The 27498-nt window shown below is 52.8% G+C and overlaps 2 protein-coding genes across 2 annotated transcripts in view; one reads left to right on the forward strand and one right to left on the reverse strand.

Moving 5' to 3' along the window:
* The window catches only part of CNTN2 (contactin 2), a 34885-nt gene extending 24569 nt beyond the window's left edge, over nt 1-10316 (reverse strand). The window contains exons 1-2 of the mRNA XM_055234103.2: nt 10055-10316; nt 175-329 (exon numbers count right to left, since the gene is read on the reverse strand). Coding sequence (XP_055090078.1) covers nt 175-244 — 70 coding nt within the window. The 5' untranslated portion in view covers nt 245-329; nt 10055-10316. The remainder of the gene's footprint in view (nt 1-174; nt 330-10054) is intronic.
* RBBP5 (RB binding protein 5, histone lysine methyltransferase complex subunit) overlaps nt 1-27498 on the forward strand; it is a 216952-nt gene that overhangs the window by 76395 nt on the left and 113059 nt on the right. The gene's annotated exons all lie outside the window — the stretch shown is intronic.

Genomic DNA, 27498 nt, shown 5'->3' on the forward strand with positions numbered 1-27498 from the left:
CAAAGGAAGGTGAGATCTACAAATGGGAAATTTTAGCAAGGAAATGGCCTCAGAAATCTAGCTGCTCCCACAATGCACAGCCAATGATTTCTGTAATCGTCACCCAAATCATAGCAAAGATATAACGCTATAATCATGCCTGCTAGGCTTCAAAGCCCAGATGAGCCCTCTTACCTGAAGAGGAGACAAGGGCCACAGCAGCTACCAGCAGCAGGTGTGGCTTCCTCCTGGTGGCTGTCCCCATGGTGGATGTCCGGGCAGAGGTGGGGATCGGAGGAGAAGAGCCTCAGCTCAGCTTGGGGACAGCCCAGCTGGAGGCTGAGAAGGACCTGGGGAGGCAGACAGACAGGAGGGCTCTGAGCCGAGGAGCGCCCCTCCCAGCTCCAGGCATGTCTGGGTCCATAAAGCTTTTACCTCGGCCTGGGGAGCTGCCGGAATTGCCCAAGCACTAATTTTCCCCAGGGCCCCAGAGGAAGGGGCTTGGCTATTACCAAGAACCTCTTCCTGGGGCTGAGTGCCTCCTACTGGTCCTCTGGGAGTCTGGCTCAGCCCTGTACCCCCACCCGCCCCCACTCCAGCCAGCCGGGTGCCGCTTAGGAAGTGAAAGCAGTGATTAATTGGGAGGTAAGAACCCACCTGCCCTCTCGCCCGCCCGTCAGCTCTTGAGGCGAGAACAGGACTCGTGCATGGGTTGGAAGTCAGTAACATCTTCCTCTGGCAGGTGGGCTTGGGGCTGACTTTCTCCCTGCCCCTTCTCCTCAGCTGTCTGAGTGGGGGCTAATAAGCCCCTCTGGGAGCTGCCTTAAGTCTCCCAGTCTTGTTTTCCTGGCAGTGAGGAGGGGTCTCACTGATTTGTCCACACCCTCTTGCCAGTGGAGTCATGACCTTGGCCCCATTAGCAATGCCCCCAACCAGATGGGTGAAGGGGCCCAGCAGGCTTTCTGGGTCAAAAGAGTTAATGCAGCTCCCAGAGGAGCCTCCCTCTTGCACAGAGATGAGCTGAGGCTTGGTTCAATCCTTGAGCTATGGAGAAGAACCTGTTCCCTGTAGCTGCTGAGAGCAAGTCAGACACCTGTCCCATCAGTCTGAGAGATGGGGCCTTCTCTTGGGAGGTGAGGGCAGTGGCAGAGCCAGCCTCCCTGTTCACTCCCAGTCCCTGGGAGGACTTTCCTAGTTCAGAGGGGAGTGTGGAATGTCAGGGGCCTGCTTTCCAGTTATTGGTTATCAGAGTGAACCTGGGTCACTGGGCTCAGAGCCTCCACAGGGGCCAGCGAGCCTGGCTGCAGATTCTGCTGCTCTGCTCTGCCTGCCCTCTTTGCGGAAACTTAAGAGCAGGGGGAGGGGGTCAGGGCTTGGGGAGAGAGCCTGGCTGGGGGCCCTTTCGCCAACTGCCTGCAAGTCCCTTCCCATCTCTGGATCTCAGTGTTCTGGCTCTGGTGATGCTCCCAGAACGCAGAGTGGCCAAGGGCTTGGGAATGCTGTCCCCTGGATGGGGACCTGGGTGGAGAAAGAAGGCTGCAGAAGACCTAAGATTGCCTCTCAGGCCTGTGCAGGGGCTGAAGGCCAGTGCAAGCTCAGGATCTGCCCTGTCTCACATCACACTCTATTTCCTCAGGAAGACAGCTCCCAAACCCTTTTAACCCTCCACATTTGATCACCCCACAACCTTTTCCTGCCTCTTTCACAGCCACAGCTGGCACCCAAAGGAGCCTGGGAGGAGAGAAGGAAGAGTTGTCCCCAGGGCCTGTCAGGAAGGATACAGGCAAGGAAGCTGAGAAGCTGGGTGTTATGCGGGGGGGGGGGGGGTGGGGGGCGTTGGAGCAGATGGCACTCCCTCCTCCACTCCGACTGCAGCCTCATATCCATTTCCCATTGACAGGCAGGGTGCCCAGGTGCCACTTCTCCCCAAATACCTGCCCCTCCCGTCCTTGCCACTCTCAGTTCCAGACCTGAACTCAAGACATTCTGCACTTGCAACCCCTCCAACATTCCCCCAGCACATCCATCTCCATTCTCCTGTAATGCCCTTCCTAGACAAGGCAGTCTCTCCTGCAAGGCCCTGTCCATGTCTCATCCCTGCCGGGAAGGGCCTAAGATGCCCCTGTCTACACAAAGAATTCAAATCACTCTGTTCTTGACTACACCTTTGGTACCCTGCCTATAGAACTGTGTCTGTCTCCATTAGAAGGTTCTGAGCTGCCCAGGGGAGTGATTGTGTTGTGTTCATCTTGGTATTACCTGTGCCTAGCAAAGTACCTGGCACATCATAGTTGTTACTTGTATGTTGCATTTAACTGGTCAAGAACAACTGTGATTATATGCCTCCAGGAGCCAGCGAACACATGCGTGGGCACACGTGATGGGGCTCATGCAGATGCTCCTTGACTTACGATGGGGTTACATCCCGATAAACCCACCGAAAGTTGAAAATATCGTAAGTCGAAAATGCATTTAAAATACCTAATCTACTGAACATCATAGCTTAGCCTAGCCCACCTTAAATGTACTCAGAAGACCGGGCACTGTGGCTCACGCCTGTAATCCCAGCACTTTGGGAGGCCGAGGTGGGTGGATCACCTGAGGTCAGGAGTTCGAGATCAGCCTGGCCAACATGGTGAAACCCCGTCTCTACTAAAAATACAAAAATTAGCTGGGCGTGGTGGCAGGTCCCTGTAATCCCAGCTACTCAGGAGGCTGAGGCAGGAGAATCGCTCGGGAGGCGGAGGTTGCAGTGAGCCAACATCATGCCATTGCACTGCAGCCTGGGCAACAAGAGCAAAATTCCATCTCAAAAAAAAAAAAAATGTACTCAGAACACTTACATTCACCTGCGGTTGGGCAAAGTCACCAAATACAAAGCCTATTTTATAATAACGTGTTAAGTATCTCATGTAATGTATTGAATACTGTACTGAAAGTGAAAAACAGAATAGTTGTTGGATACTCGAAGTATGGTTTCCATTGAATGTGTATTGCTTTTGCACCATCATAAATTTGAAAAATAGTAAGTCAAGCCACTGTAAGTCAGGGACAGTCCGTATATACTTGATAGGGTTGACAGGTCTTCCGTGATTCCTGGGGGCAACCCCAAGGCAAACTCTCTCTTTCTCTCTCTCTCTCTCTCTCTCTCTCTCACACACACACACACACACACACACACACACACACACACACACACTCAGAGCTCTAGGGTCAGCAGGGGAAATCACAGACATATGTCCCTGGATGTTATACAAATGCAGGGAGTTATCCTCAGAATAGAGAGGTGTTGGGACCTTCCAGGGTTTGAATCTGATGAACAGGAGTTGTTAATATTGACTTCATCTCTGAACAGCTTTGTGAGCTTGGACAGGTTAATGCCCCTTGTGAAGCCTCAGTTTTCTTATGTGCAAAGTGGAGATCGTAACATGCAATTTACAGAGTTCTTTGGAGGGTTCCATGAGGTGCTAGAGTGCCCTGCAGTGGTTTTCAAACTGCTGTGAAGTCTTGGGGCTGTTTGGACCTGTCTCAGGGCCACCATGGGAGGCTAGGGAGAGAGCATGGGGCTCCAGACTCCTTCCCTACTCCAGCCAGAGCAGCTCCACTTGTATCTGCTTTATATACAGGACTTTCCTATGAAGTTCCCTTTAAACAAAGGGCTCCATGGCTCCAAAAAGTTGGAAAATCACCCCTTTGGCACTGGTGTGCTGCATCCTGATGCCTGGCACAGAGAAGGTGCTCAATCATCGTTTGCTCCCTGCTCTTTGCCAGCCTGTCAGGCCCGGGAGCTCACTGGGGGCAGGGTGCCGGCCTGGGGAGGAGCCTGGGCTCCAGGCACTCGTACTGAATGTGCCAGAGCAAGGCAGAGACAGACAACCAGGGGCTGGAGACTCCGGGATAGCCTCTGAGCAGATTCCTACCCGGAGTCCCTAGCTCCCACAGCAGTGCTGGTGAGAGCTGGGTGTGTGTGCGCGTCTGTGTCCCAGTGTGCGTGGATGTGATGCTTGCGGGTATCTGTCTGTTGTGTCTATATGTCCCTGTGTATATGTGTGATCTGATCTTTGTGTCTGCATGTATGCATGTGTCTATGTGTCTGTGTATGATGATGTCCGGTCTTTGTGTGTGTGTCTGTGTGTGTGTGTGTGTGTCTGTGTGTGTGTGTCTGTGTGTGTGTGTGCGTGTGTGTCAGGTGTGAGGACTCAGCCCCTTGCCTTGTTTCCCTGAAACCCACCAGGAGGTTTGCATCATAGATCCTTTGCCTCCACCTCCAGTAGTCAGAATTGTCTGTTATCTCTATTACCATAAGTAATTACCATAGGTAATCACGAATAATCCCGCCCAAGGATCCTGGGTGCCCTCCAGGGATCAAGACGTACAGCCTTAGAGGGGACTGTGGGGGAGGGGCCGGGATCCAGGAGCACCTGGGGTTGCCCTCTGGGAGCACCGCAGACCCATCAGCCTGATCAGATGTATATTGAGCTCCATTGTGTGCCACAGCCTTGGGTGAAAACACACACACACACACACACACACACACACACACACACACACACACACGCAGAGTCTGGGCTAAAGGTTGGAGCTCCTTGCCTCCCTAAAGGTGAGGCAGTTGGCGTCCAGTCCTGCCCTGTATTCATTTCCATCACAGTATTTATTGACCATGTGCCAGGCATTGTGCTAAGCACAGGGGAGACAGTAATAAAGTTACTGCCTCTACAGAGCTCCCTGACTGCCTGAGTGCAGCCTAGGATGCGCTCATGAGTTCACCGATCAGTCATCTCCCCATACCATCTGCCCTATTATGCATTCTAGAATGCCTAGGATGGAGGAGGCCTTTTTGTCAGGAGCAAGGCTGGAGTGGAGCTATGCCAGGCCCAGAGCTGGCCCTGTGAACCCTGAGCCAGCCAAGCCTCGCCCAGGCCAGCTGCCCTGGTGCAGGGGTGCAGGCACAGACTGGCACAGGCGAGCACAGGCTGTCATCAGCAGGGGCTGGTCCTGCAAGGCACCAGCACATGGGGGAGTGGACCACTGGGGGGTTCAGGGGCACCAGGGGGAGCTGGCTGAATTGTCAGGCCCAGGAAACAAAGGGCCTGGGGGCAGCTGGGGGACAGAAGGCTGTGAGTGGGGCTCCAAACACGACAGGGTTTTCTGGGATAAGGCCCCCTGCATGGAGCCAGTCAGAAAATAAAAGGTACACCCTCCAACTCAGAGTTCTGCCTACTGGGATGCCCAGCTCCTGGCCCTGAATCTCTCTCCCCTTCTCCCCAGTAGTGGAGGTTGGAGAGCAATGAGAGATTTGGCAACTTCCGATGGATGGTGGTAGGAAAGGGGAGTTCAGAGCCCAGCTGTGGGCAGAGACTCAGTGATTTATTATCAGCCTACGAAGTACTCGAGGAGTCCTTCAGGTCCACGCTTGACCTCCATCCTATAAAACAGCACACTGGTTAACAGGGCAGGCTATTGGGTCAGCCTGCCTCCTGCTGTCTAGCTAGTATAAGCCTAATAAAACTAACTAGTATAACCCTGGTTATCATAGTCATTACTTAACCTCTCCCAGCCTCACTCTCCCATCTGCAAGAATGGGATGAGAAGGGTAGGACCCGCCTCAAGGGACTGCTGTGAGGTCACCACCATCACAGGCTCATAGTGAGTGCTCAGGAAAGATCAGATCTTAGAACTGAGAAATCTCACAGCCCTGTGTCCGCAGCCACTGTGCCTGTCTGCCTTACTTCTATACAATCACGACGTCCAGGCGGCACTCCTATGTATTTAGGAGACTGACAAACCCACAATCTCCTGGGCAGGTGCCTCCCTCCTCTTACGCCTCAAAGGTGCAGTGTTCATAGGTAAGCACTAGCACAGCACCCCAGACTAGGGCACAAGGACACAGCCCCCATGACAGAGTTATACCTGGTACAATGTTCTCAGGGGGTCATGCGGCCAGGATGGACACTCCCAAGCAGGTACTCCTTCTCAACCGCCCTCACTTCCTGCCTGGTGGGATCTAAGATCAGTACCCTTTCCTTTGCCTAAGACAAGAATTGCCTCCCGGGACAGCACCGTCATCCTCCAGGAAGGTCTGAACCATCCCCATGCCCCCCTGGTCAGTACAGGGCTCTGTGGTGGTGTGGATGGGGGCTGCTAGGATCTCAGTGGGCCAGGCCATGCAGCAGCTGACAGGGGCGGGGTGAAGGATTGTGACTGAGGAGTCTCTGTGGTACCCTGAGCTGGAGACATCCTTAGGGCAGAAATGGGGACATAGGGACCTCCTCAGCCCCAGTGGGGACCAGGGGTGCTGTGCAGCCCGGTCCCTCCTTAGTCCCCTCTGTGTGCTGCTCAGCTCTCTCTGCAGGCTCTTTGTGATTGCAGCTGCTTCCCCGAGGCCCAGCCCTGGTGCTGACATGCCCTCTGGGGAGAGCTGTGGCTCCCAGGCTCATGGGTTTGTTTGAGCTTCCAGCATTGGGCCGGGGGTGTCTGGCCCTTGATCTGAGCCTAGAGTCTTTGCCCCTGCAGGAGAGACCTACTCTAACAGAGAGACCCTTTAAAGTAGGGAGTGGACAGGAGAAGAGAGGCTTCCATCCTCCTGGGAAGCTCAGGATCAGGAGCCAGCCACCCCCAGATCTTAGATTTTCCTACTTGCCTGCCCTGCTCTGTGTGTGGTGTGAGGCAGTGAGTGAGGGCTTTAGAAGGATCCCTTTTTGAGATGCCAGGCATAAGAACAATGGTTTCAACTTGTTTCGGAAAAAGCAAATCAGGAAGAAAATTTCCTCGTGCATTAGCAGAGCAATTTCTGCATGTCCCCCCAACTCTGCTGTGAGGAGGCTCCCTCCAGTTCCTAGACAGCTTCCTCCAGGGTGGTTCAGAGCTTAAGCCTGGTGGGGGTGGGGCCCAACCTGCTCCTCCTCTCAAGCTAGTTTCCTTTGGATTTGGGGTCCAGATTAACTTCACCTCTTGGGCAGCACTGCAGGAAGGCTGCCCTCCAGCCAGGCATAGAGTAGGAGAACCCCTTGGTCAGGGTGTTCAGGGTGGCAGGCACTAAGAAGATGTGGGCTTAGGCTGGAGGAAACCCAACAGGTTTGACTAGATGGGTGCGTGTGAGGGGCTGGGGTTGACTTCCGCACCTAAGTAGGGAACTGAATGGCTCATTAGGTAAGAAGGACACTGAGATGTGTTTGGGGCTGAGTGTGTCCTGGGATGGAAGGTGTTCAGGTTTTGGGTGAGAATATCACACTCCTTGCTTTTGTTTGCATTCTCTTTGGTAAACAAAGAAACATGGGCTAATCTTGTAGCAAGGAATCATCAAACTGAGGAAAGGACTTACTCCAGGATGGTTACCGTCAGGACACAGAGCCCGCAGAAACTCCCATACATGTTCCAGGTTAGCAACAGCCCCTGGGGGGTTTGTTTAGATTGGGGTTGTAGTCCTGAAGGATGAGGGGGTGGCCAGCATGCATGAGGGAATGAAAAGGATGTCTGCCTCCTTATGGATTCCTGAGTCACATCCACCTCTTACCATTTGAAAGAGGATTACTAGAAGTTGGAAGAAATTTACAGGGTTGGCCAGCCCAACCTTTGCCTCTAGGCAGGACTCTCTAACCTTGGCCCAGACCCCAGTTCTCCACACCATCCTTAGAGTCATCTGAAAGGAGACTGCCCCACCTCCTCATGGCTCACCCTTCTAGCCAGGAAGTAACTCTTGCAGTCTAACTTAAGTCCCTCTGGCTTCCCTGGCATATTCTTTGCTCTGGTTCTTCCTCCCCTGCGTATCAACCACCTCTTCTCCAACCCCCCTGGTTCTGCCCTAGGAATCCCTCCAAAAGTACAAATACCACCCACACTCAGGCTTAGAGATTATCTTTGAAATACGCTTTCTCACCGTTTGGCTCGAGGAGGTTTCTGAAGAGGGGACCACGCATCCTCCAAACCACCCCAAATGCGTTGCTTCCCTGATGGCTTTAGAGGCAGAAAGGATGCCTTGGGGTACACCTGTCTATGTACATGCTCCTAAGGAGTAAGTTTGGTCAGCCAGAGACGAGATGTGCAATCACCCCGTTGAGCACAATTCCTCGGAGGCCCATCCCACATGTGTCTCTATTTGAACAACTGCTGGCAGAGAAGGTGCTGGAATGGAGTTGCATAAGGAGTGAAATCTGGGAGGGGAAATGGTGGTAGGGGGAGGCTGAGGGCTAAAGCCGGTGGAGTACACGCGATGAGAGAAGGGAGTGCGAGGAAAGAAGGAGTAGAGGAAGGGAGGAGAGTAAGAGAGAGAGAGTCGGGAATGAGAGCAGGCTCCTGGAGTCTGGGGCACGCATCTCCATGAGCAGTGTGCCTCTGCTTCCCTCGCCGCTCACGGTGTGAGCACAGTGGTCTCTGCACCTATGAGGCAGGTGGACCTTGGGTGACTTTGACATCATCAGGTCAGGGGCCCTTTCCTGTCTGTCTCACCTCCTGCCTCCCTCTTACTCGCTGAGGACTCCTACGGGAGATTAGGAAGGACTCTGACCTTGTGGCAAAAGCCCTGTCCGTGGTTCTGCAGCTTGGCTAGAAAGGGGTTAACTGGCGGGCACCCTGCGGAGGGGCTTGGATGCTGCTGTCTTTAAGGGAAGAGCTCCCTTCTCCCAAGGCCAGGAGTGAGGGCACCTGTTGTGACCTCCAGGCCGTCTCCCTGCCCCACCCCTGGGGGTGCGGTCACAGCAGCCTCTCCCACAGGTGGCCCACCTTTTGCTGCACTCAATCTCCCGTGGCTCATCCAGCCCCTCTGAGTGGGACCAGGAGGTAGGGAGACTCGGAGGCTAAGTGAGCTGAGGCGTCTTTGGCCAGAGGGTTGGGAGAGGAGGCCAAAACTGTTGCCCAGACGAGACCAGAACATCACCTGTGCACTGGGTTTCTTGGGCTGTTCCTTCTCCCACCTTCTGAGCAGAGGGAAAAGATGCTGAAACCCACCTTTCTCCAGTGCTGGAGCCATGGCATGCACAACCCCACTCCCTCCTGGTCTCACTGGATCCCCCCACCCCTAGGACACAGGCTCAACCCCCAGGGGTCTGGGGCAAGAGGGTGCCCGACTCTGTCCCCAAATAGCAGCAGGATTCTTCCCTTCCATAGGCACTGCCTTCTCCATGCCCCGCTGCTTCCCAGACCTGAGAGACCCTCTTGGAGAAGGTGACAAGATTCAGCTCTGGACACACTGGCTGGGGCTGCCCCCCACCTCTAGCCCATTATGTAAGCCCCACGGTGCTGGGCAGAAGGATTGCCCTCTCTTTCCAGAACTCCCCAGTTCTGGCCTTTCCCTTCCCCATACCATTCTGGCCCCAGGCCCTTTCCTTACTGGAAAGCCAAACTTTGTGCAAATCCTTCCCTCCCACCAGTGAGGATAGGGGGGAGGGATTTGAGGAGAAGCTAAGGTTGGGAGGGGGAAGGGAAGGAAAGGAATTTCAGCCCGGTAGCCCCAGCCTCTCACCCTTTGGGATGTGACTGGCCTCAGGACTCTCCTCCTTGAGTCCCAGTTCCTGGACAGGCCTTTGCCTAAACTTGTGCTCCACTCTCCCCTCTCTCTTCCACAGCCTCCTCCTCCATCCAACTGAAGCAAGACTTTGCAAAGAGGTCACCCTGCAGAGGTAGACCCTGGGTGACCTCAAAACTGGGGACTCCGGCTCAATTCCATGCAGGGACTTCTGGGGCAGGCCAGGGCTCAGGGCCTGGCCGTATGGACTGGTCCTGTCCTGGACTGGGTGCCCAGGGCCGGCCCAGGAGAAACTGCCCTCTCCACAGGCAGCTACCACTGCCCGCTGGCCAACTCGAATTCCTGGACACACTCCTGGGGTCCAGCTTTTCGGCCAGGCTCGGCCTGAAGAGCCCTGCGGGATGCCGCCCACGTAGACAGGGCGGGGGGAGCCCCAGCACCCACCCTGGGGCTGAGGGGAGAAGTCAGAATGGCCCCAGCCCGCCAGTGTTCCTGTCCCTGTTCCCTCGCAAGTTACAAGGTGGATATTTACAGGAACTGAGCCGGGAGCCCCGGCCCATAACAGCACGCCGGGAAGCCCCTGGGTTGGAGGAGACAAAAGCGGTTGGCACCTACCTGGGGCGAGAGAAGGGTGTTGGCTGGGGCAGGTGGACGCTGCCCGAGTCGGTGAGCCGGGGCCGGCCGGGCCGCCAGCCCCTGGGCCGCTCTCCTTTGGGCCCTGGCGGCCTCAGCCGCTCGCTGTCCGGGTGCGGCGGCGGCCGCGGCGGCGGTGGCGGGTGAGGGCGCGTGTGTGTGAGCGCGCCCGGAGCCACTGCAGCATCTCTGCATCAAGATGTGCTCCTCCCTCTCCCAGGCTCCGCTCACTGGCTGGCTCCGGTCCTCAGCCAACGCTCGGGGGCCCTGGAGATGGCTTCCTTCTGCCCCCCTCCCACCCCCTTTCCGTCCCCACCCTCCTGGCTTTACCTCATTTGCTGTCATTTAAGGACCAGGGAGCGAGCCCAGCGCGCGTCTTCCATAATGCATGGGCGGCTCATGGACAGGCCGCGGGGCGCTGTCTGACCCGCCTGCCCTCCCGATCCTGCCCAGCCCCACTTCTAGTCCCCCTGCCCAGGACTGAAGGGGCAGGAGAGGGGCGGGGTGAAGAGGGAAAAGAAAGTGGCTCCTACTCCTCAAACCCTGGAGACCCATGGAGCCAAAACTCCTTGTTTCCCCCAGAAATCCCCTATCCGAGGAAGAGATCCAAATCAGAAATTCCAGCTTGCTGTGTGGGGCAAGTGGCAGGGAGGGGCTGTCTCTGTTGCCTGGTCCACCCCATGTTCCTCTTTATTGTTTCCCTTGTTCAAAAGTAGTTTGAGCTTTTTGTCAAAATATCTAAATATTTGAGGACATTTAAAAATACATAGTGAAAGTCCCTCAACCACTACTCTTAATAAATCTAAGTACATGCCCCCAGGTTTATTATTTTCGTGTATACAATTACATGGATTAGTAGGGTTATTTCACACAAATGTGATTACATAAAACAGTAGGATTGGCAAAACACTTTTAACTGTATAACTGATCTTGGACACTTTTGCGCATCAGTACGTTTGGATCCAATCCCATTTTTAAGCAACCAGCAGTGTGATGTCATGAAAAGCTCCCTGGATTAGGGGTCTGGGTGTCTGAAGCGTACTCTGGGCTCCGCAACCGACTGGCTGTGTGTGTTTGGCTAGGTGCCCTGCCCTCTCTGAGCCTCGCTGGTACCTGAAGGGATTAAAGATGGACAGAGTCCTGCCAGCTATGAGATTCTAAGTGCTCACCCTTGTCAGCGATGCCTTTCTTCTGCCCTGCTCCTGTCACGTGGGGGAGTGCCCAGGAAGGCTGTGGCCCAGAGGCGGAGGGACCAGCCATCTGCAGCACCAGTCGGCCCTGTCAGGCTGTCACTGTTGTCTCACCCCCCTCTGATCTGCCTGCTGTCCAGCTTGCACAGGCAAGACCGGTGAGCAGTCCAGATGCTGCAACAGCTGGCAGGGCCAGGCCAGGCTCCCAGTTTTAAATGGCTATACCTGTCAAGCCTGGATCACAGCTCTGTGTCTCCCTGAGTGGAGGAGATCCTGGGGACCTGGGCCAGAATGAGAGGGTCTGGAAAAGGAGAAGGAGTCGGGGAGGTTCTGCTGCTCAGCCCCCAAGGCTGGAATGTCTGCCCAGGTCCCACATGCGCTCCCCTCCCATCCTTCTGAGCCCCTCCAAAGGGCTTGCCCAAATTGAGAGATAGTCTTCTTTGTTCCTGATGGGGAGGAGTTGGATTTTACTAATGATGTTTCTTAAATAACGTCGATTGCTGTTATGTAGACAGACACATCAACCCCTTGCCAGGATATCTTTCCCTTCTTGCCCCTGCTCACGCTGTCCTTTCCTGTCTGTATGTCTGAGGGCTGGCACATCGGCTCTGAGCTCCTGAGGTGAACCTTGCTCTTTGACACCATTCAAGTCAGGCTGGGCTCCAAAGAGAGGCTCTGCAAGTTCTCTCCTAGCAGAAAACGGCAGGAACAGGTCCTTGCCAAGAAAAGGATGCTATGTCTGCTGCAGGGGGCTGACGGGCCAGGAAATAGGCTGGCCCAGGAACCAACGGTCTGGAAATGCTTGCAAGGATTGCTTTAGACGGAGACAATGTCTTTGTGACTCTATTTTAGGACAGCTGCTGCCCTGTGGTGGGAGCTGGGTCTCTGGGGAGGGTCATTAGCACAGGTGACTTGGGTCTCAAAGACTCTCAGATCTCAGTGCAACCAGCATGCTCCATGTGGACTCTGGCAGACACAATAAGTGAAAACAAGAGCATTTGCCAAGCCTAGACTTGGATGGGGAGACAGTTTCCAAAATCTCATCTTCTCACTTGCCTGAAGCTCTCAGTGAAGTCTGGTATGAATGAGTTTGGGGAGATTAGGGGGATCTGCACTGCCGGTCTCTGAGATGCTCCTGTTCCTGAGGAGAGAGTGGGGTGGGCATTTGGGGGTGCAGGCTGAATTTTGCTTGTGGGGCCCATTAGCTTGATAATAACAGAAATAATATCCATTTTGAATACCTCCCGTATGCCAGGAGCTATGCTAAATGCTTTACCTGAATTACTTGCCCAAGAGGTCCATGTTGTTATTATCCTCATTTTTCAGATGCTTCTCAGTAACAGTAAGGAAATTGCTCAAAAGAAATAGTAAACAAGTGGAACCCTGGGCAACGTGGTGAAACCCCGTCTCAACAAAAAACACACAAAAATTTAGCCAGTGTGGCAGTGCACACCTGTAGTCCCAGCTACCTAGAAGGCTGAAGTAGGAAGATCACCTGAGCCTGGGAGGTTGAGCCTGCAGTGAGCTGTGATCATGCCACTGCACTCCAGCCTAGATGACAGAGTGAGGCCTGGGATCCGCCTCCAGCATCCTGGCTTAGCCACCATGCCGTGGACTCCAGCTACCTACTGTCTGTTCTTTTGAGGTGGGCAAAATAGGAGGCAGAACAGTTTCTTCTTCTTTGGTGACAGCCAGAGCCGAGAATCTTCAGTGCAGCTGACCATAAGGGCCACCTCTCCTTTCTGTGGCTAATCAGTATGACTCCATGTTGTCCAGAGCTGGGACCCCATATCTCAAAGTTGAGTCCCCACAGACTTTCAAACAGGGCAAGAAAGGGCCAGTGAAGATAATCAGGTGGCTAATCAAATGGCTTATAAATTTGTCCGCAAACATGTGGTGCTCCCTTGATGGTGGTGGGTGGGGGTCAGAAAGCATTTTGAAGGCCACCCAACCCTGCCCAGACCATCTGCTTCTTCCTACTGTAGCCACACAAGATTGATAGCAGTAGAATCCAGTGGGTCTCTAACTGATCAAGAAGGGACCTCCAGGCCCCATCCCTGGGGACAAGTGAGGAGATGAGACCCTGCCACGGCCCCAGGATGCTGCACCTTTGCTTTCTCTTTCATCACCACTCCCCCGCCTCACCTGTCCTCTCCTGGCCTCTCCAGCCACCAGCATCTTTGCCCAGACCCTTTTCCCAGGAGGCCCTGTATTTATGGAGCAGCTCCTCTGCCTGGAATGTAGGATCCAAGAGCCAGGGGATGCGGTCTTCAAAGTGCCAGTGACCTTTTTGGAAGCAGTGTGACAGTGGTAACAGGACTGTCCATCCACAGCTCTGGGGAAAACTGATATGGCCATAAGGAAAACCTCTGCAGACAGACCCGTTTGACACCCAGTCCTGCTACTGAGGAGCTGTGAGGCCATGGGCAAGCCACATACCTCTTCACCCAGAATATGGGGATGAAGACTCATGCCTCGCTGAGTTGATGTGAGTGTTGAATTACACGTGAAGTATCTAGCACAGCAGGTGCTCAATAAATGTCAGTATTTCTCTTTTGGGATTTAGCCTCCCTCATCTGTAAAACAAGGATACGAGGCAGGGCAGGAAGGGCTGCAAGTGGTTGGGGTGGCCCTGGATTTGTAGTCAAGAGAACTGGACTCGGTCCCAGCTCTGTCACTCCTACCTGGATGACACTGGGCAAGTAACAGAATGACACTTAATTGCCCAGATAGTCCATTTCTTCGTCAGTAAAATGGGAATGATCCTACTCCTATCTAGGATGGTAGTGAGGATATGTGAATTAAACATAATGGTTTTTAAAGGCACTTTGAATGCAAGGTGTCATATCGAATACTGATGGTCATTCCCTCAGCTATGCAGTCCCAAAGGTAGGTATTAGCTCAACAGTCCGTATTCTCCCAGTCCCCCACCCTCCTGCTTAGCACAGTGCCTGCTGCATGGTGGAGACTCAATAAATATTTGTTGACTGGGTGAATGAATGAAGGAGAGTAGCTATAGTAACCATTCAGAGGATGAGGAGAGAGGCAGGTAGGAAGTGGGTGAAGGTTTCAGTGGGGGTGGGTGGGTGCATCTTGAATTGAACCTGGATGGACGGAGAGGAGGTGGGGAATGCGTTTCTGGCATGGGGGCATGTGGTGTGAAAGGAGCCAAGATGTGAGGCTGGGAAGACCATGATTTGTGTAATGCCTGGAGGAGCCAAGTTGACCTAGCAGGGGTGCTGGAAGGAAGATCTCAATGCCCTGTCTGCATATTTCTTCCTAATTTCATGTGAGGGCCCGGAGGGGTCTGTGGCCCGGAGGGGCCTAATTATTCTCTTTGCCATTTCAACCCGGGGCTCTTGCAGCTCCTTTTTCAGGCTTATAATAGATGATGCTAATGTCATTATTAATATTTAATAGTAATGATGCTAATAATGCCCTGCATTTATGTGGTCTCTCCAAAGAGCTCAAAGAACCCCGAGTTCTTTTTTTATGAAACAATTTGGCTAGTGTGGAAGGTGGGAGGGCGGGAGGGCAGGACAGTAGAGGGGGATTGAGTCACAAAGAAACCAAAGCCAGAAAGGTGAAATGATTGGGCCAAGGTCACAGAGTGGTGGGGGTGGAGCTGGGCTAGGACTGGGTGCATGGGTTCCCTGCTTGGAGCTCTGTCCTTGACTCCCCCAGGTCATCTGGGTTTAAGGAGGGCGTTCCTGGTGGGGACATCTTTTGGTCCTGGTAAGAGCCATGCCATCCAGAGGATATGAGAGAACAGTCTTGGGGCAGCTGTGACCCTGGAAGTGGGCTGGGCTGAAGAGTAGATAACCTCTGGCTCTGTCTGTCCTTTACTAAGCCTGCCCAGGGTGGCTAATAGGCAGCCATGGAACATGAGAGGTGGAAGGGGCAGGCGGGGACACTGGAGTTCTTACTAGATTCTGCAGGCCTCCCTGAGCCTTAGGCCGTACCCCTGTTTTCCAGGATCTCTGGGTGTCTGATGTACAACCTCTTGGAAGCAGTTTCAATCAGCCCATATCAGTGTGGAATCTCGGGGCTGCTGTGTAGCGTTACACAGGGAGCTCCTTCATAAAGAACAATGTCAGTGGTGCCCTCGGGAAGGAGACAGTGCAGAGTGGTTGGAAGGCCTTGGAGTCAGACAGATCTTGATTCCATTTCCACCCACCTTATTGATTAGCTGTGTGACCATAGGCTTCTAAGACTCAATTTCATCATCTGTAAAGTGGAGAAGAGGCTCTGCTTCAGAGAGCTGTGTGGATCAGCCGAGGCGAGGTACACATACATGTTGGACAGTGGAGGAGGCAGCGGGCATTTCAAGGTTTTGGCATCAGTGGAGGGAGTGTCCAGTGTGGGTGATGCCAGCGGTGGCATCCTGGCTGGACGTTGCCCAGATGTGACCTCAGCCTGTCTCTGCTGGCTGGCCTGTGTTGGCTCCTGCCCATTTCTCAGTCGACTTCTTTAGTCTTTCCATTGATTCTGTGATCGACTTGATAGCCTTCTGGTGAATTCCGCTTCTGTTTATGATGGCCAAAGTCTATTTATGCTGCCTGCAACTGAGAACCTAGACTGATTCAGGACTGAAAGCTTCTAGCACAGTGTTTGGCACAAAAGATGTGTTCAATAAACGATAACCAGAAATTGTTAGAAAATATGGTGTTCATCCATCCATTCACCTATACCTCCATACATCCATTTAACAAGCAAATGCCAAGTACCTCTTGTAACAGGTATTGCACCAAGTGCTGGGATACAGAGGAGAATAAGGCACAGTGAGTGCTCGTGAGGAGCTCACAGTTTAGTGGTGGGAATGACGTGTACAAATAATCAGAATCCAATCCTGCGAATGCTATAACCAAAGTTGGCACGAAGTATCATGAGGGGGCATCTGCCTTTGCCTGGTGAGGCTTGGGAATGAGAAAACATTTTAACTGTGTCTTGAAGGAAGACTCTGAGTTTACCGGGTAGACCAGGTGTTTGTAGTGTGAGCTGGAGGAGGCAGGGAAGAGATGGTGCCAGGAAGAAGCAACAGCTTGTGCAAATCTGCATGGCAGATTTGAAAGGGAGTTAGTTAGCATGCCTGGAGTTGAGGGTGCAAGGAAGGGGTGAGGCTGGAGGGGTAGGCTGGGGCCAGTCCACGATGAGCATTATAAGCCCTTGGGGCCTTTATCAAGGGCAACGGGGGAACTGTTGGAAGGATCTGAGGATGTAAGCAACACCTGCAAGGCTGAGACTTGTGTTTTGAAGAGTCTACTGTGGGGCGGCAGGGAGGGTGGAGTGCACAGAGCAGACGCCTACCTGTAGGTGGGAAGGCTGACGAGTCAGGCATTGCAGCAGGTCATAGATGAGGTGACAAAGACCTGAAAGGGTCCTTTCGACACGGAGCTCAGACCTGTGCTGGCCAGGCACAGGTCTTCACTTGGATGCCCATGGGCCTCTCATGTCACCACAGGATACTTGAACCCCCATCTGTGATGGTCAGTTTTATGGGTCAACATGGCAAGGCTATAGTACACAGTCATTTAATCAAACATGAATCTAGGTGTTGCTATGAAGGCATTTTGTAGACATGGTTAACATCTTCAGTCAGTTGGCTTTAAGTAAGATTATTCTTGATAATGGGGGTAGTCTTCATCCAATCAGTTGAAAGGCGTAAGGAGCACAGAGGTTTCCCTGAGACATAAGCAGTTCTGCCCCAAGCCTACAGCATCAGTTCATGCCTGAGAGTTTCCAGGCTGCTGGCTTGCCCTACAGAAAACTGACTTGCCAACCCCCAAATTGTAAGTCAATTTCTTGAAATAAACTTCATAAAGCCTGATTGATACACACTTTCACCCTCTCTATCTGCTCCTCCTCCTGGGTTCCTTGCTGTCTTAGTAACTTGGGCTGCTAACAGAATACCATGGACTGGGTGGCTGAAACAATGGAATTGTATTGCTTATGGTTCTGGAGGCTGAAAAGTCCAGGATCAAGGCATCAGCAGACAGTGTCTGGTGAGGGTTCCCTTCCTGGTGTGCAGATGGCCGTCTTCTCATTGGATCATCACATGGCAGAGAGCAACAGAGCAAGCTCTCTTGTCTCTTCTTATAAGGGCACTTATCCCATTCATAGGAGCTCCACCCTCATGACCTAATTATCTGCTAAAGGCCCCACCTCCTAATGGTATCACATTGGGGGTTTAGGTTTTAACATATTATTTTGGGGGGACACCTGCCTCCATGAATGGCACCCTCCAGACTTTTCCATCTTCTGTGGCTCCTCTCTCTCCTCATCCCCACCCCAAGTCCTGCCAACCACTCAGGCCTGCTGACTCTGTTGCCCCCGAAAGGCCTCTCCTATGCATCCTCTGCCTTCCCAGCCTTCCTGCCAGTCTTATCTCTGGCCCTCCCTAATTTTCGCCTGCATTCTTATGTCCTCACCAGGCCTTCCAGTCTCACCCCTCCCATTCACTCTCCAGATCTGCAGTCAGAATGAGCTACCAAAAATGCAAATCAGATCAAGTTACTCTTCTGCTAAAAATTCTCCAGCATCTCTTGCCTCCAGGTAAGATTCCAGGCTCCTTCCCATGCCACACAGGGCTCATTGGGATAGTGTAGTCTGATCTGTCCTCAGTCTACCTTCTTCTCTTGCCTTCTCTTGACTTACTCCAGCCTGATTGACCCACTTGCCATTTCTGGAAGGGGCTGGACTCTCTCATTTCACTCTCTTTGTGCTGTTCCTTGCTTGTAATAGCACTCTTCTCTCTTATGTATACCTGGTTAAATTCCCCTGGCTCTCAAGATGTAGGCCAGCAGTCTCTCTCTCCAGGCCTGCTCTGGGCTCTCCCTGTAGGTGGTAGGTGACCCTCTGCAGTGCCCTTATCCCTTCCTAGGCATCCTGACTACTAATCTTTATGCGGATGGGGTGTCTCCACCACTGCATCTTGTATCTTTGTACCCTGAGCATAGTGGCAAAGGCCCAATATATATTTGGGGTTTTTTGTTTGTTTTCTGAGACAGGGTCTGGCTGTGTTGCCCAGGCTGGAGTGCAGTGGCTCGATCTCAGCTCACTGCAACCTCTGCCTCCTGGGCTCAAGCCATCCTCCTACCTCAGCTTCCCAAGTAGCTGGGACTATAGGCATGCACCGCCATACCTGGTTGATTATTTTTGTTTTTTGTAAAGACAGGGTTTCACCATGTTGCCCAGGCTGGTCTCGAACTCCTGTGCTCAAGCGATCCACCCACCTCAGCCTCCCAAAGTGCTGGGATTATAGGCGTGAGCCACTTTACCCCGCCCACTAATATATATTTGTTAAATGAATTGATGAGTGGGTCATTCTATTCCTCTCTGGGGGTTCACAATGGGGGTAGACAGGTGTTCAATAAACGATAACCAGAAATTGTTAGAAAACATTGTATTCATCCATCCATTCACCTATACCTACATATATCCATGTAACAAGCAAACGACAGTTACCTCTTGTATCAGGTATTACACCAAGTGCTGGGATACAGCCTCACCCCTTCCTTGCACCCTCAACTCCAGGCATGCTAACCAACTCCCTTTCAAATCTGTCATGCTGTCACCTTTGCACAAACTGTTGCTTCTTCCTGGCACCATCTCTTCCCTGCCTCCTCCAGCTCCTACCACAAACACCTGATCTACCTGGTAAACTCAGAGTCTTCCTTCAAGACACAGTTAAAATGTTTTCTCATTCCCAAACCTCGCCAGGCAAATAAACAACCAATTGTGTTGGGGCACAAGTGACTACTTCTCTCTCCACTCTGGGTGCCCTGGAGGCAGGACCAGTACCAACCTAAGTTGAGCAAATCACCCCAAAAAGCAGACGCAGAATTGCACCAGGGCACACAACATGGAGAGGGAGCAAGAGCCAGGTTTAACTCTTTATTCACCGCCTCAGCAAGGTGTCATCATGCAGGGCCGCTGGGAGTCCGCCAGGGTCAGAGGATGAGCCTGAGCTGGCAGAGGCTGTGAGGTGGGTGCAGACCTCCCTGGGAGGTAGACTGAGGTCCAGGGCCACCTTCCTGGATCCCCAGCCTGTGTGTAGAGTCTGTGCTCAGAAGGGTCCCATGCTTGGTTTAATGCTCTTCTGCTGCTGTCTCGGAATTTACAATCACTTTTAAACAAGGGGCCTAGTATTCTCATTTTGCACTGGGCACTGCAAGTTATGTGGCTGGTCCTGCTGAGGTCAGTGGGGTTGCCCCACTAAAAACAGTACCTGGAGTTACTGGGCCAAAGAATGATCTTCCTCCCTGTCCTAGAGGAGCAGGACTCCATTCGCAACTTCAAACCCTGCCCTTGGCTTTGTTAATCTCCTAGGAGCCAGTCAACAGGGCCCCAGGTGTTTTGATCCCTCTGAGCTCCTGTAAGCCAGCAGCATACAGTGTGCTAAGAATGCATTTCACATTTTTAAATGGTTGAAAAAATCAGAAGACGTCGTGACACATGAAAATCATATGAAATTCAAATTTCAGTGTTCATAAATAAAGATTAATTGGAACACAGCCACACTCATTTATGTATTGTCTGTGGCTGCTTTTATGCCACATCGGCAGTCGAGTAGCTGCAACAGAGGCTGTATGAAGATATTCATTCAACAAAGCTGAAGATATTTACTATCTGGCTCTCTACAGAAAATGTTTGCTGATCCCTGGTTTAAGCCATGCCTCTGTCACCTGCAGCCTAGGAATCAGAAACCAGGGGGATGTCAGTCACTGACACTTGGGTGTTGGGTTTCTTTTTTGCCTTAGCTCAGTGGTTGTCAACTAGGGGGCCATTTGGCAAGGTCTGGCGGCATTTGTAGTTATCACAATGGGAGTGTGTGTGGGGTAGAAGGTGTGTTGTTGGCATCTCGTGGGTAGAGGTGAGGATGCTGCTAAGCATCCTGCAGTGCACAGGACAGCCCCCACCACCTAAGAATTTCCCAGCCCAAAGGAGCCCCGTACTAAAGCCTAGGGCAGGGCCAGGCCAGACTCTCAGCGGGTCTTATGGGCTGGGGGACCAGCCAGAACTTCACTGCTTTGGAATCAATTGAGCATTCCAAAGACTGTGTGTGTACTGAGGGAGGGGGCCCCGGAAAGGACCAAGCATGAGTCTTCTCCCTTCCTTGGCACCTTGTGGCTCCTATACCTGCTAGGGGCCCGGGGCAGGCCTCAAATGGAAAACAGCCACTTTCCCTGCAGTCCCCTAAGGCAGAGGATACGTGCCCATCTGCTTGGCCAGGTGAGCTTGACCCCGGGAGGGGAGATGGCTATTGAGGCTGCCAACCGTGGCCATAGGAAGAGGTGCCAGGGGCCAGGGATGCAGAGAGGGAACTGGAGGTGCCCCCAGGGGACCAGGTGAGCAGGGTGTCCAACTCAGGTGGAAGGAACGTGAGGCTGGGAGAGCCTTGGGGAAAAGCTGGCACGGCTCCCACCCAACCTTCTGGAGAGTGAGAAGAACAGATGCTGTGGCTGTCGGATGAGATGCTCCTGGCACTTTGGGAAATGGCAGAATTAACAAAAGGACGGTTGCTTTCAGGGAACACAAGCAGGGACACAGTGTGTACAGCTGGGCTGGCCTCCGAGGACTCCTTTTCCTTGAAGGGCACGGAGCAGGGGTCCTCTTGCCTGGCCTCTGGGCTGGTTGTAGATTGGGGTGGTGGGGAGGGAGGATAGAGGCTGAGTCGTTGGACCTGGGGACAGAATGGGGTCAAGTTAGAGCCAGAGCCAGGGCCAAGGCTGTACATAGCTTGGAGTCTTGTAAATGGCAAGGCTGTCTGGAGGTCATCTCAGCTATCCCTCTGCCTCTGGGTCCAGCCTCAGCAGATGGCATCTTGCGGGTGGAGGACCCAAGCAGAGGGGCCCTCAGCAGGAATGAGAATTCATCAGCTGTTACTTGCAAAGCCCCCAGAAGAAGCAGCCAGTTCTCTTTGGAAGCTGCATGGGCAAAGAGGCATGTGCTGGAGGGTCTGCAGGGAGCCTGCCCCTTCTCCTAGCAAAGAGTGGGCAATGGGAGTGATGGAGGCCGGGCACAGTGGCTCACGCCTGTAATCCTAGCACTTTGGGAGGCCGAGGCGGGCAGATCATGAGGTCAGGAGATCGAGACCATCCTGGCTAACACAGTGAAACCCTGTCTCGAGTAAATAATACAAAAAATTGGCTGGCGTGGTGGCGGGCGCCTGTAGTCCCAGCTACTCAGGACGCTGAGGCAGGAGAATGGCGTGAACCGAGGAGGCGGAGCTTGCAGTGAGCTGAGATTGTGCCACTGCACCCCAGCCTGGGCGACAGAGTGAGACTCCATCACAAAAAAAAAAAAAAAAGAGTGATGGGAGCGGGTGTGGCCTCATCCTGGATGCTTACCTGACCTGGCAGAGAGGTGGGACGTTGTGATTAGCATTGTTTGGCTACAGAAACTCAGGAAGATTTGGCATAGACTAGGTTAGCTGGGTCCCACTTAGAGGCAGGAGGATTAGACTCCATGCTCCTAAAATCCATTAAAAGAATAGGAAAAGAGAAGGAGGATACGCGATTGCCCAAGTGTGGATGGTTTTAATTGCAATGCAGAACTCATACAGACCCAAAGAAAACTCTTTCTAATGCTGAGGTGTGGGATGACAGATAAGAGGCTGGGGGTTGTGGCATCTTTCCCAGGACCTGCCTGCCTGGTCTGGTGGCCACGGGCTGGCTAAAGTTCCCCTGGCCAGGGAGGCTGGGGGCACAGCTTTGTTCTTTCTGGCAGACCCATGTCTTCCTTTCTCCTGGAGCTGCAGCAGCTGAAGTATAGGGTGGGAGATGGGGCGGGGGAGCCAGGACCACCCTGCCCTCTGGAGGCCCTGGGCATTAGCCCAGAGAGCCTTCAGCTGAGGAGGCCGCCTGCCCGTCTGCGAAGTGCACTGGCCATGGGTTAAGCCCACAACTGGAGGGGTGAGCAAGACCAGAGGACAAGGGACAGCAGACAGCTCGGAGGGGTCACGGCCTCATTTGCTGGAGTGTCATCCCTCTCCCTGTCACAGGTCTCTCCGGGGCCAGATGACAGATGCGCCCTGGAGGAGGGCGGGGGCCTCCTCCCCGTGGCTGGCCTCCCCTGCCTCCTTCCCCCTTTCCTGCTGGCTTTCCCTGAAGCCGCTGCATTGTTAGCTGCAGGCCTCTGGGGACAGACTTCAGCTGGAGGGGAGCGGGTGTGTGTTTTGTTTTGTAGGAGGGAGTCTCTGAACCAAGAACCTATTTGGCTAATGAAGTCGTAATTACTCCCGGGCCCACTAATAGGATGAAAGCTGGGGGCTCACTTAAAAGCCACTGATGGACCGTGAGAGTGGTCTGAGGGTTCTGAGGAGGGGCTGGAGAATGGTAAATGGAAGGAGGTGCACGTCGGGGTTAGGGAGAGGGAAGAAAGAGGGTGTAGAGGCCGTGGTCTGGAGTCTGCCTGCTTCTGGGAACCAAAGTCACACGTACAAATTCTTCAGCATAGCATGGGATGAGCTGTCTGAGATTTACCATCTTGCCTGTGCCTGCCTTCAACTTTCCCAACCTGGCCACAGCCCCAGCTGCCTGCTTTCATAGGAGGATCGTGGGCTGTGGAGGGTCTGGGGCAGCTGAAAATCCCAGATGATTGCTATTTGGCTTTGGAATGAGTCTATTTCTAAGTTTGTGTATTTTTTCCTCCCAGAAAAGCCCTCAGCTCTTTCAGATGCGGTCTGGTGGCCGTCATTTGAAATGTGAGTCTGCTTTCTCTGAGAACGCATTAGCTCACGTGGAAGGTGGGGTGGTACATTTGCTGTGCAGTGTGGGAGCCAGTTTTGGATTTAGCGCTTGATGTGTGGAATCTGTAAGACAAGGGGAGTGGACCTGGGCTTACTCCAGCCCTGACATTCCATGGGTCTGAACCACAGGCACATAATTGAGAGGGGACTGAGGGCTCTCCTGGGGTCCTGGGTGGGCCCTGTGCACGTCTCCCGCAGTCAGCCGGCGGCCTCACCCATGCCAGCCACACCAGGGCACGCCCTGCAGAAAACTTGGGAAGGAGGTTGATGCAGTAATTTGGAAGGAAAGATTCTCTGTGTGTTTTTTTGCTTTTCATGGAGACTGTTGCCAGGACTTGGTAGGGAGAAGGATGGAAGACGTGAGCTCCTCTGGGCCTTAGGGCTGACTGCATTGATGTCGGTCTTTGCCAGACCATCCTTCCCTGAGGAGGGGTGTTGTCAGTGTTGAGAAGGAAGGAACCCCGAATGCCTATGGCCCAGAAGAAGCTCTAAGCTTGGGAGTCAGGCTCCTATATCTTGGTGTAAAATGACCCCAGAGAGGTAACCGCATCCACATCCATGGGGACCAGTGCTGCGGGGCTTGTGGGAAGGACATTGGCTGAGTCCTGTCCTGGGGTCATTCTCTCTTGGGGAAAACCCAGGCCTTTGGATGTCCAGCCTTATCCTCTTCTGCCACATGGGTCGTCGGGTGAGTTGAGGGTCATGCTGTGTCCTAACAGCCAGGCTGGAGCTAGAAGAAGCAGGAGGGAGGGAAGTGAAGGATGGACTGTCCTTTCTGATGAATGAGGGTGGGTTGCTGGCCTTTAACGGGAGGCAAGAGCACTTAGGGGACTTGGGGAAAGTTAATTAATGGGGCTGTAGAGTGAACCCCAGCTCTCAACACTCATCACTGGCCCTTACATTCAGCCACTTGGAACCTGGTAAGCTTGCTTTTAGGAAGAGAAATATTGCCTGCCCCCTCCTTGCCCCTAACCCCAATACACCATGGACTAAACCACTAGCTGGGCAATAAATACAGTAACGCGGACAGCTTGAATACAAATGGGATCTGGTTACCCTGCAGGGACTGCTGGGTCCCGAGGATCAGTCAACATGTACTTATGGACCCCCACACACTCTGTGTGAGGTACAGGACTGGGCCACAAAGGTACAAGAGGCATGAAGTACTGGCCCTGCCCTGCACAGGTTTGCAGCCTGGCCAGATACAGGAGAAAGTCCCTGCAATGTCAGACAAGTCCCTGCTGGAGGAGCAAGAAGGTTGAGAAAAGCTCTCGAGAGAGACAGCTCTGTGGGCCAAGGGGATTATGAGAAATGGATTTGAACCTGCTTTGAAGGATGGGGAGGGTTTCTGAAGGAGGGTGTCGAGTATGGAAGAACATTTGGGTAGACGGCAGAGGGGAAAGTGTAAAGTGATTCATTCGTTTATTTAAATGTAATACATTATTATATAGTGCTTCCTATGCCTCAGACACTTTTCACATTTCAATTGATTTGATCCTTACAACAACCTACAAAGTAGCTACAATGACAACTCTTATTTTGTAGATGAGGAAACTCAGGCAAAGAGAGGTTCAGTCCGTTGCCTGAGGTCACACAGCTAGTACCTGACCTGTCTGCAGAGTCCTGGCTCTTACTTGGTACTTAGGGCACATTTGGAGAAAGCTAAGCACCTGTAATTTGCTGCCCCCTCATCATGTGACCACGAGCTGCATGGCACCCACAACCTTCTACTGGGGCATTCAGGAGCCTGCACGTCCTGCTACCCAGAGCGGAGGAGGGGGGCGAATGGTTGCGGGGGCATGTTGGAGAGTTGGCAGGGGCTGCTCTGGCATGATGCCTTTGAGGCACAGGCGCCAGGGCTGATTCTTCACAAGGAGGCCCATTCATACCCCAAGCGCAGCAGTGAAAGTGGAGGTTTTTTAGTCAGACCAAACTGGCAGCTAGTTCTGGCTTTGTCATTTACCTTGGGCAAATTATTCTGCTATTTGGGCCGGGTGCAGTGGCTCACACCTATAATCCCAGCACTTTGGGAGGCTGAGACGGGCGGATCACCTGAGGTCAGAAGTTCGAGACCAGCCTGGCCAACATGGTGAAACCCCGTCTCTACTAAAAATACAAAAATTAGCCGGGCATGGTGGTGGGTGCCTGTAATCCCAGCTACTTGGGAGGCTGAGGCAGGAGAACCGCTGGAAACAGGAAGGCGGAGGTTGGAGTGAGCTGAGGTCATGCCACTGAACTCCAGCCTGGGTGACAGAGTGAGACTCTGTCTCAAAAAAAAAAAAAAAAAAAAAAAAAAAAATTATTCTGCTATTTGGAGTCACAATTTCCTCATGGTGTAAAGCTACCTACGTCAAAGGGCTGGTGTGCAGGCTAAAAGAGCATTTGCATGAAGTGCACTTCACTGTGCCTCACGCAGTTGGTTTCGACAATATTCATTCCCCTTCTCCTCTTAAGTTACTTAAATGTAAATGTGTTGTGACCCAAATACCATCTGGTGCCTTCTTGTCTCTTTGACAGTAATGTATAAACAGCTCAGTTCCCTGCCAATTCCATGGACTGTGAAAGTCCAAGCCCCCCCTCACAATTTTTGCTAATTCCTGGGGGTTCATGCTCTGACCCCTCTATTCTTCTGCAGTCTCTGTGCCTTGCATCAATTTGGATGTAAAATCCAGCAACTTTGCTAGTTTGCATAAAACATCCATTCACAAGAAGCAAATTCACAAATGTAGTAGGCTTGATTGCCAATTCGGGGGACATGAAGAAGGGTCACAACCAGGCATACACAGCTTTTTCAGTGTATCCCTCTCATCTAGGGGCCTCAAGCATGATGCCTGCATCAGCATCACCTGGAGGGTTTGTGAGAACACAAATCCCAGAGTTTCTGATACAGTAGATCTGGGGTGAGGCCCAAGAATGTGTTTTTTAGTAGAGATGGGGTTTCACCATGTTGGCCAAGCTGGTCTCAAATTCCTGGCCTCAAGTGATCCACCTGCCTCAGCCTCCCAAAGTACTAGGATTACAGGTGTGAGCCACTGCGCCCAGCCAAGAATGTGAATTTCTACAAGTTCTCAGGTGGTTCTGATACTGCTACAAGTTCCCAGGTGGTTCTGATACTGCTACAAGTTCCCAGGTGGTTCTGATACTGCTGGTCTAGGGACCACCCTTTGAGAACCACTCCTCTAATCTCCTTTCTGCTGTTTCTTGCTCCTCACTTGCTGCCCCCTGGATTGCCCTGTAGGTCCAAAATCTCCCCCTCTCTGTTATGCAAAGCTCTCCCCAGATGCTATCTGCAACCTCTCTACCCAGATCAAGCCTGGACCCTTCGTTTACTAGGATTCAGCCTTTTGAGAGGGCAGTTGGGGTTTTAAGCACAGGAGATGTCCTTGTGTGTGTTTGTTTCAGCGTGGAAGAATCCCGTCCTCTAGCTTCTCGCTCTCTGCAGTGGTCTCTGCGCGAAGCTGAGCAGTCAGAACCCCTGTTTGGGTTCAGTGTGGGTGAGGTGAGTTTCCAGTGAGCCCCGGCCAGGGCTGAGGGTCTGTGTGCAGACCTTATTAGACTCAACCGAGTCCCAGGTCTACACAAAGCCATGCTTCTTGCTGGTGGTGGTGGGGTGGGGGTTGGGGTGTGTGTGTGGCTGGAGCTAATCAGCAGTAAATTCTGGGGTGGGAGTAGGAGTGAGGGTTGGGGGCTGGCTGGGGGCTGGGGGCTGGGGCTGGGGGCTGGGCTGTCGGGCCGCAGCTGTGGCTCCAAATTGCTCTGAGGCCCACTGCCTGGTCGGTGCTCCAGCAGGAACTGACATCAAACAAATGGGCTCTGATGCGTTAAGTGGGGAGGGGGATGCTGAAATGGGTCCCCCTCCCTCGCCTTTCTCCACCTAAAATAATGTTGGACAGGAGAGGCCTCCTTGATGAGAAAGGCTGTAATGAATTCCCAGATTCTAGCCCTTTGTGGGCAGCTGGGCAAGAGGGGGCACAGCCTTCACTCTTAATAAAGATGGGAAGATGGCTTGTGCCCTCCCCACTGGGCCTGTTAATCCCACTCCAAGCTGGAGATTAGCATTTCTAATGGACTGGGAGGTGCAGCCTTCAGGAGACTGAGGGATGACAGATATTCTGGTGGGTCCCTGGGGCTCTGAAGACAGGCAAGCGCTTTGTCTGGCCTCGGTTGCATTGAGGTTGGCTTTCTTCAAACAACACGCTCGCCTCATCTCTCCACTTCTGTTCCATTGAGTGGAGGTGCCTATTCTAGAAACTGAGTCGGTGGGTTGCCCCCAAATGTCACATCCAAAGAGGATGATACGAAAAGCTCGAATTCACCTGGCCACTATCTTTCAAAGGAATGTAGTCTCATTCATTTATTCATATTCATTCATTTTGTCCCTCACTTGGCACTTGCTATGTGCCAAGCACTTAATTGTGGATGCAGGTGAAAAACTGGTCTTTTGTACTCAGGATGTTCATTCACAGTTTAGTGAAAGAAAGACAATG

Source organism: Symphalangus syndactylus, chromosome 19 (assembly GCF_028878055.3).
Source record: "Symphalangus syndactylus isolate Jambi chromosome 19, NHGRI_mSymSyn1-v2.1_pri, whole genome shotgun sequence".
Lineage (NCBI taxonomy): Eukaryota > Metazoa > Chordata > Mammalia > Primates > Hylobatidae > Symphalangus > Symphalangus syndactylus.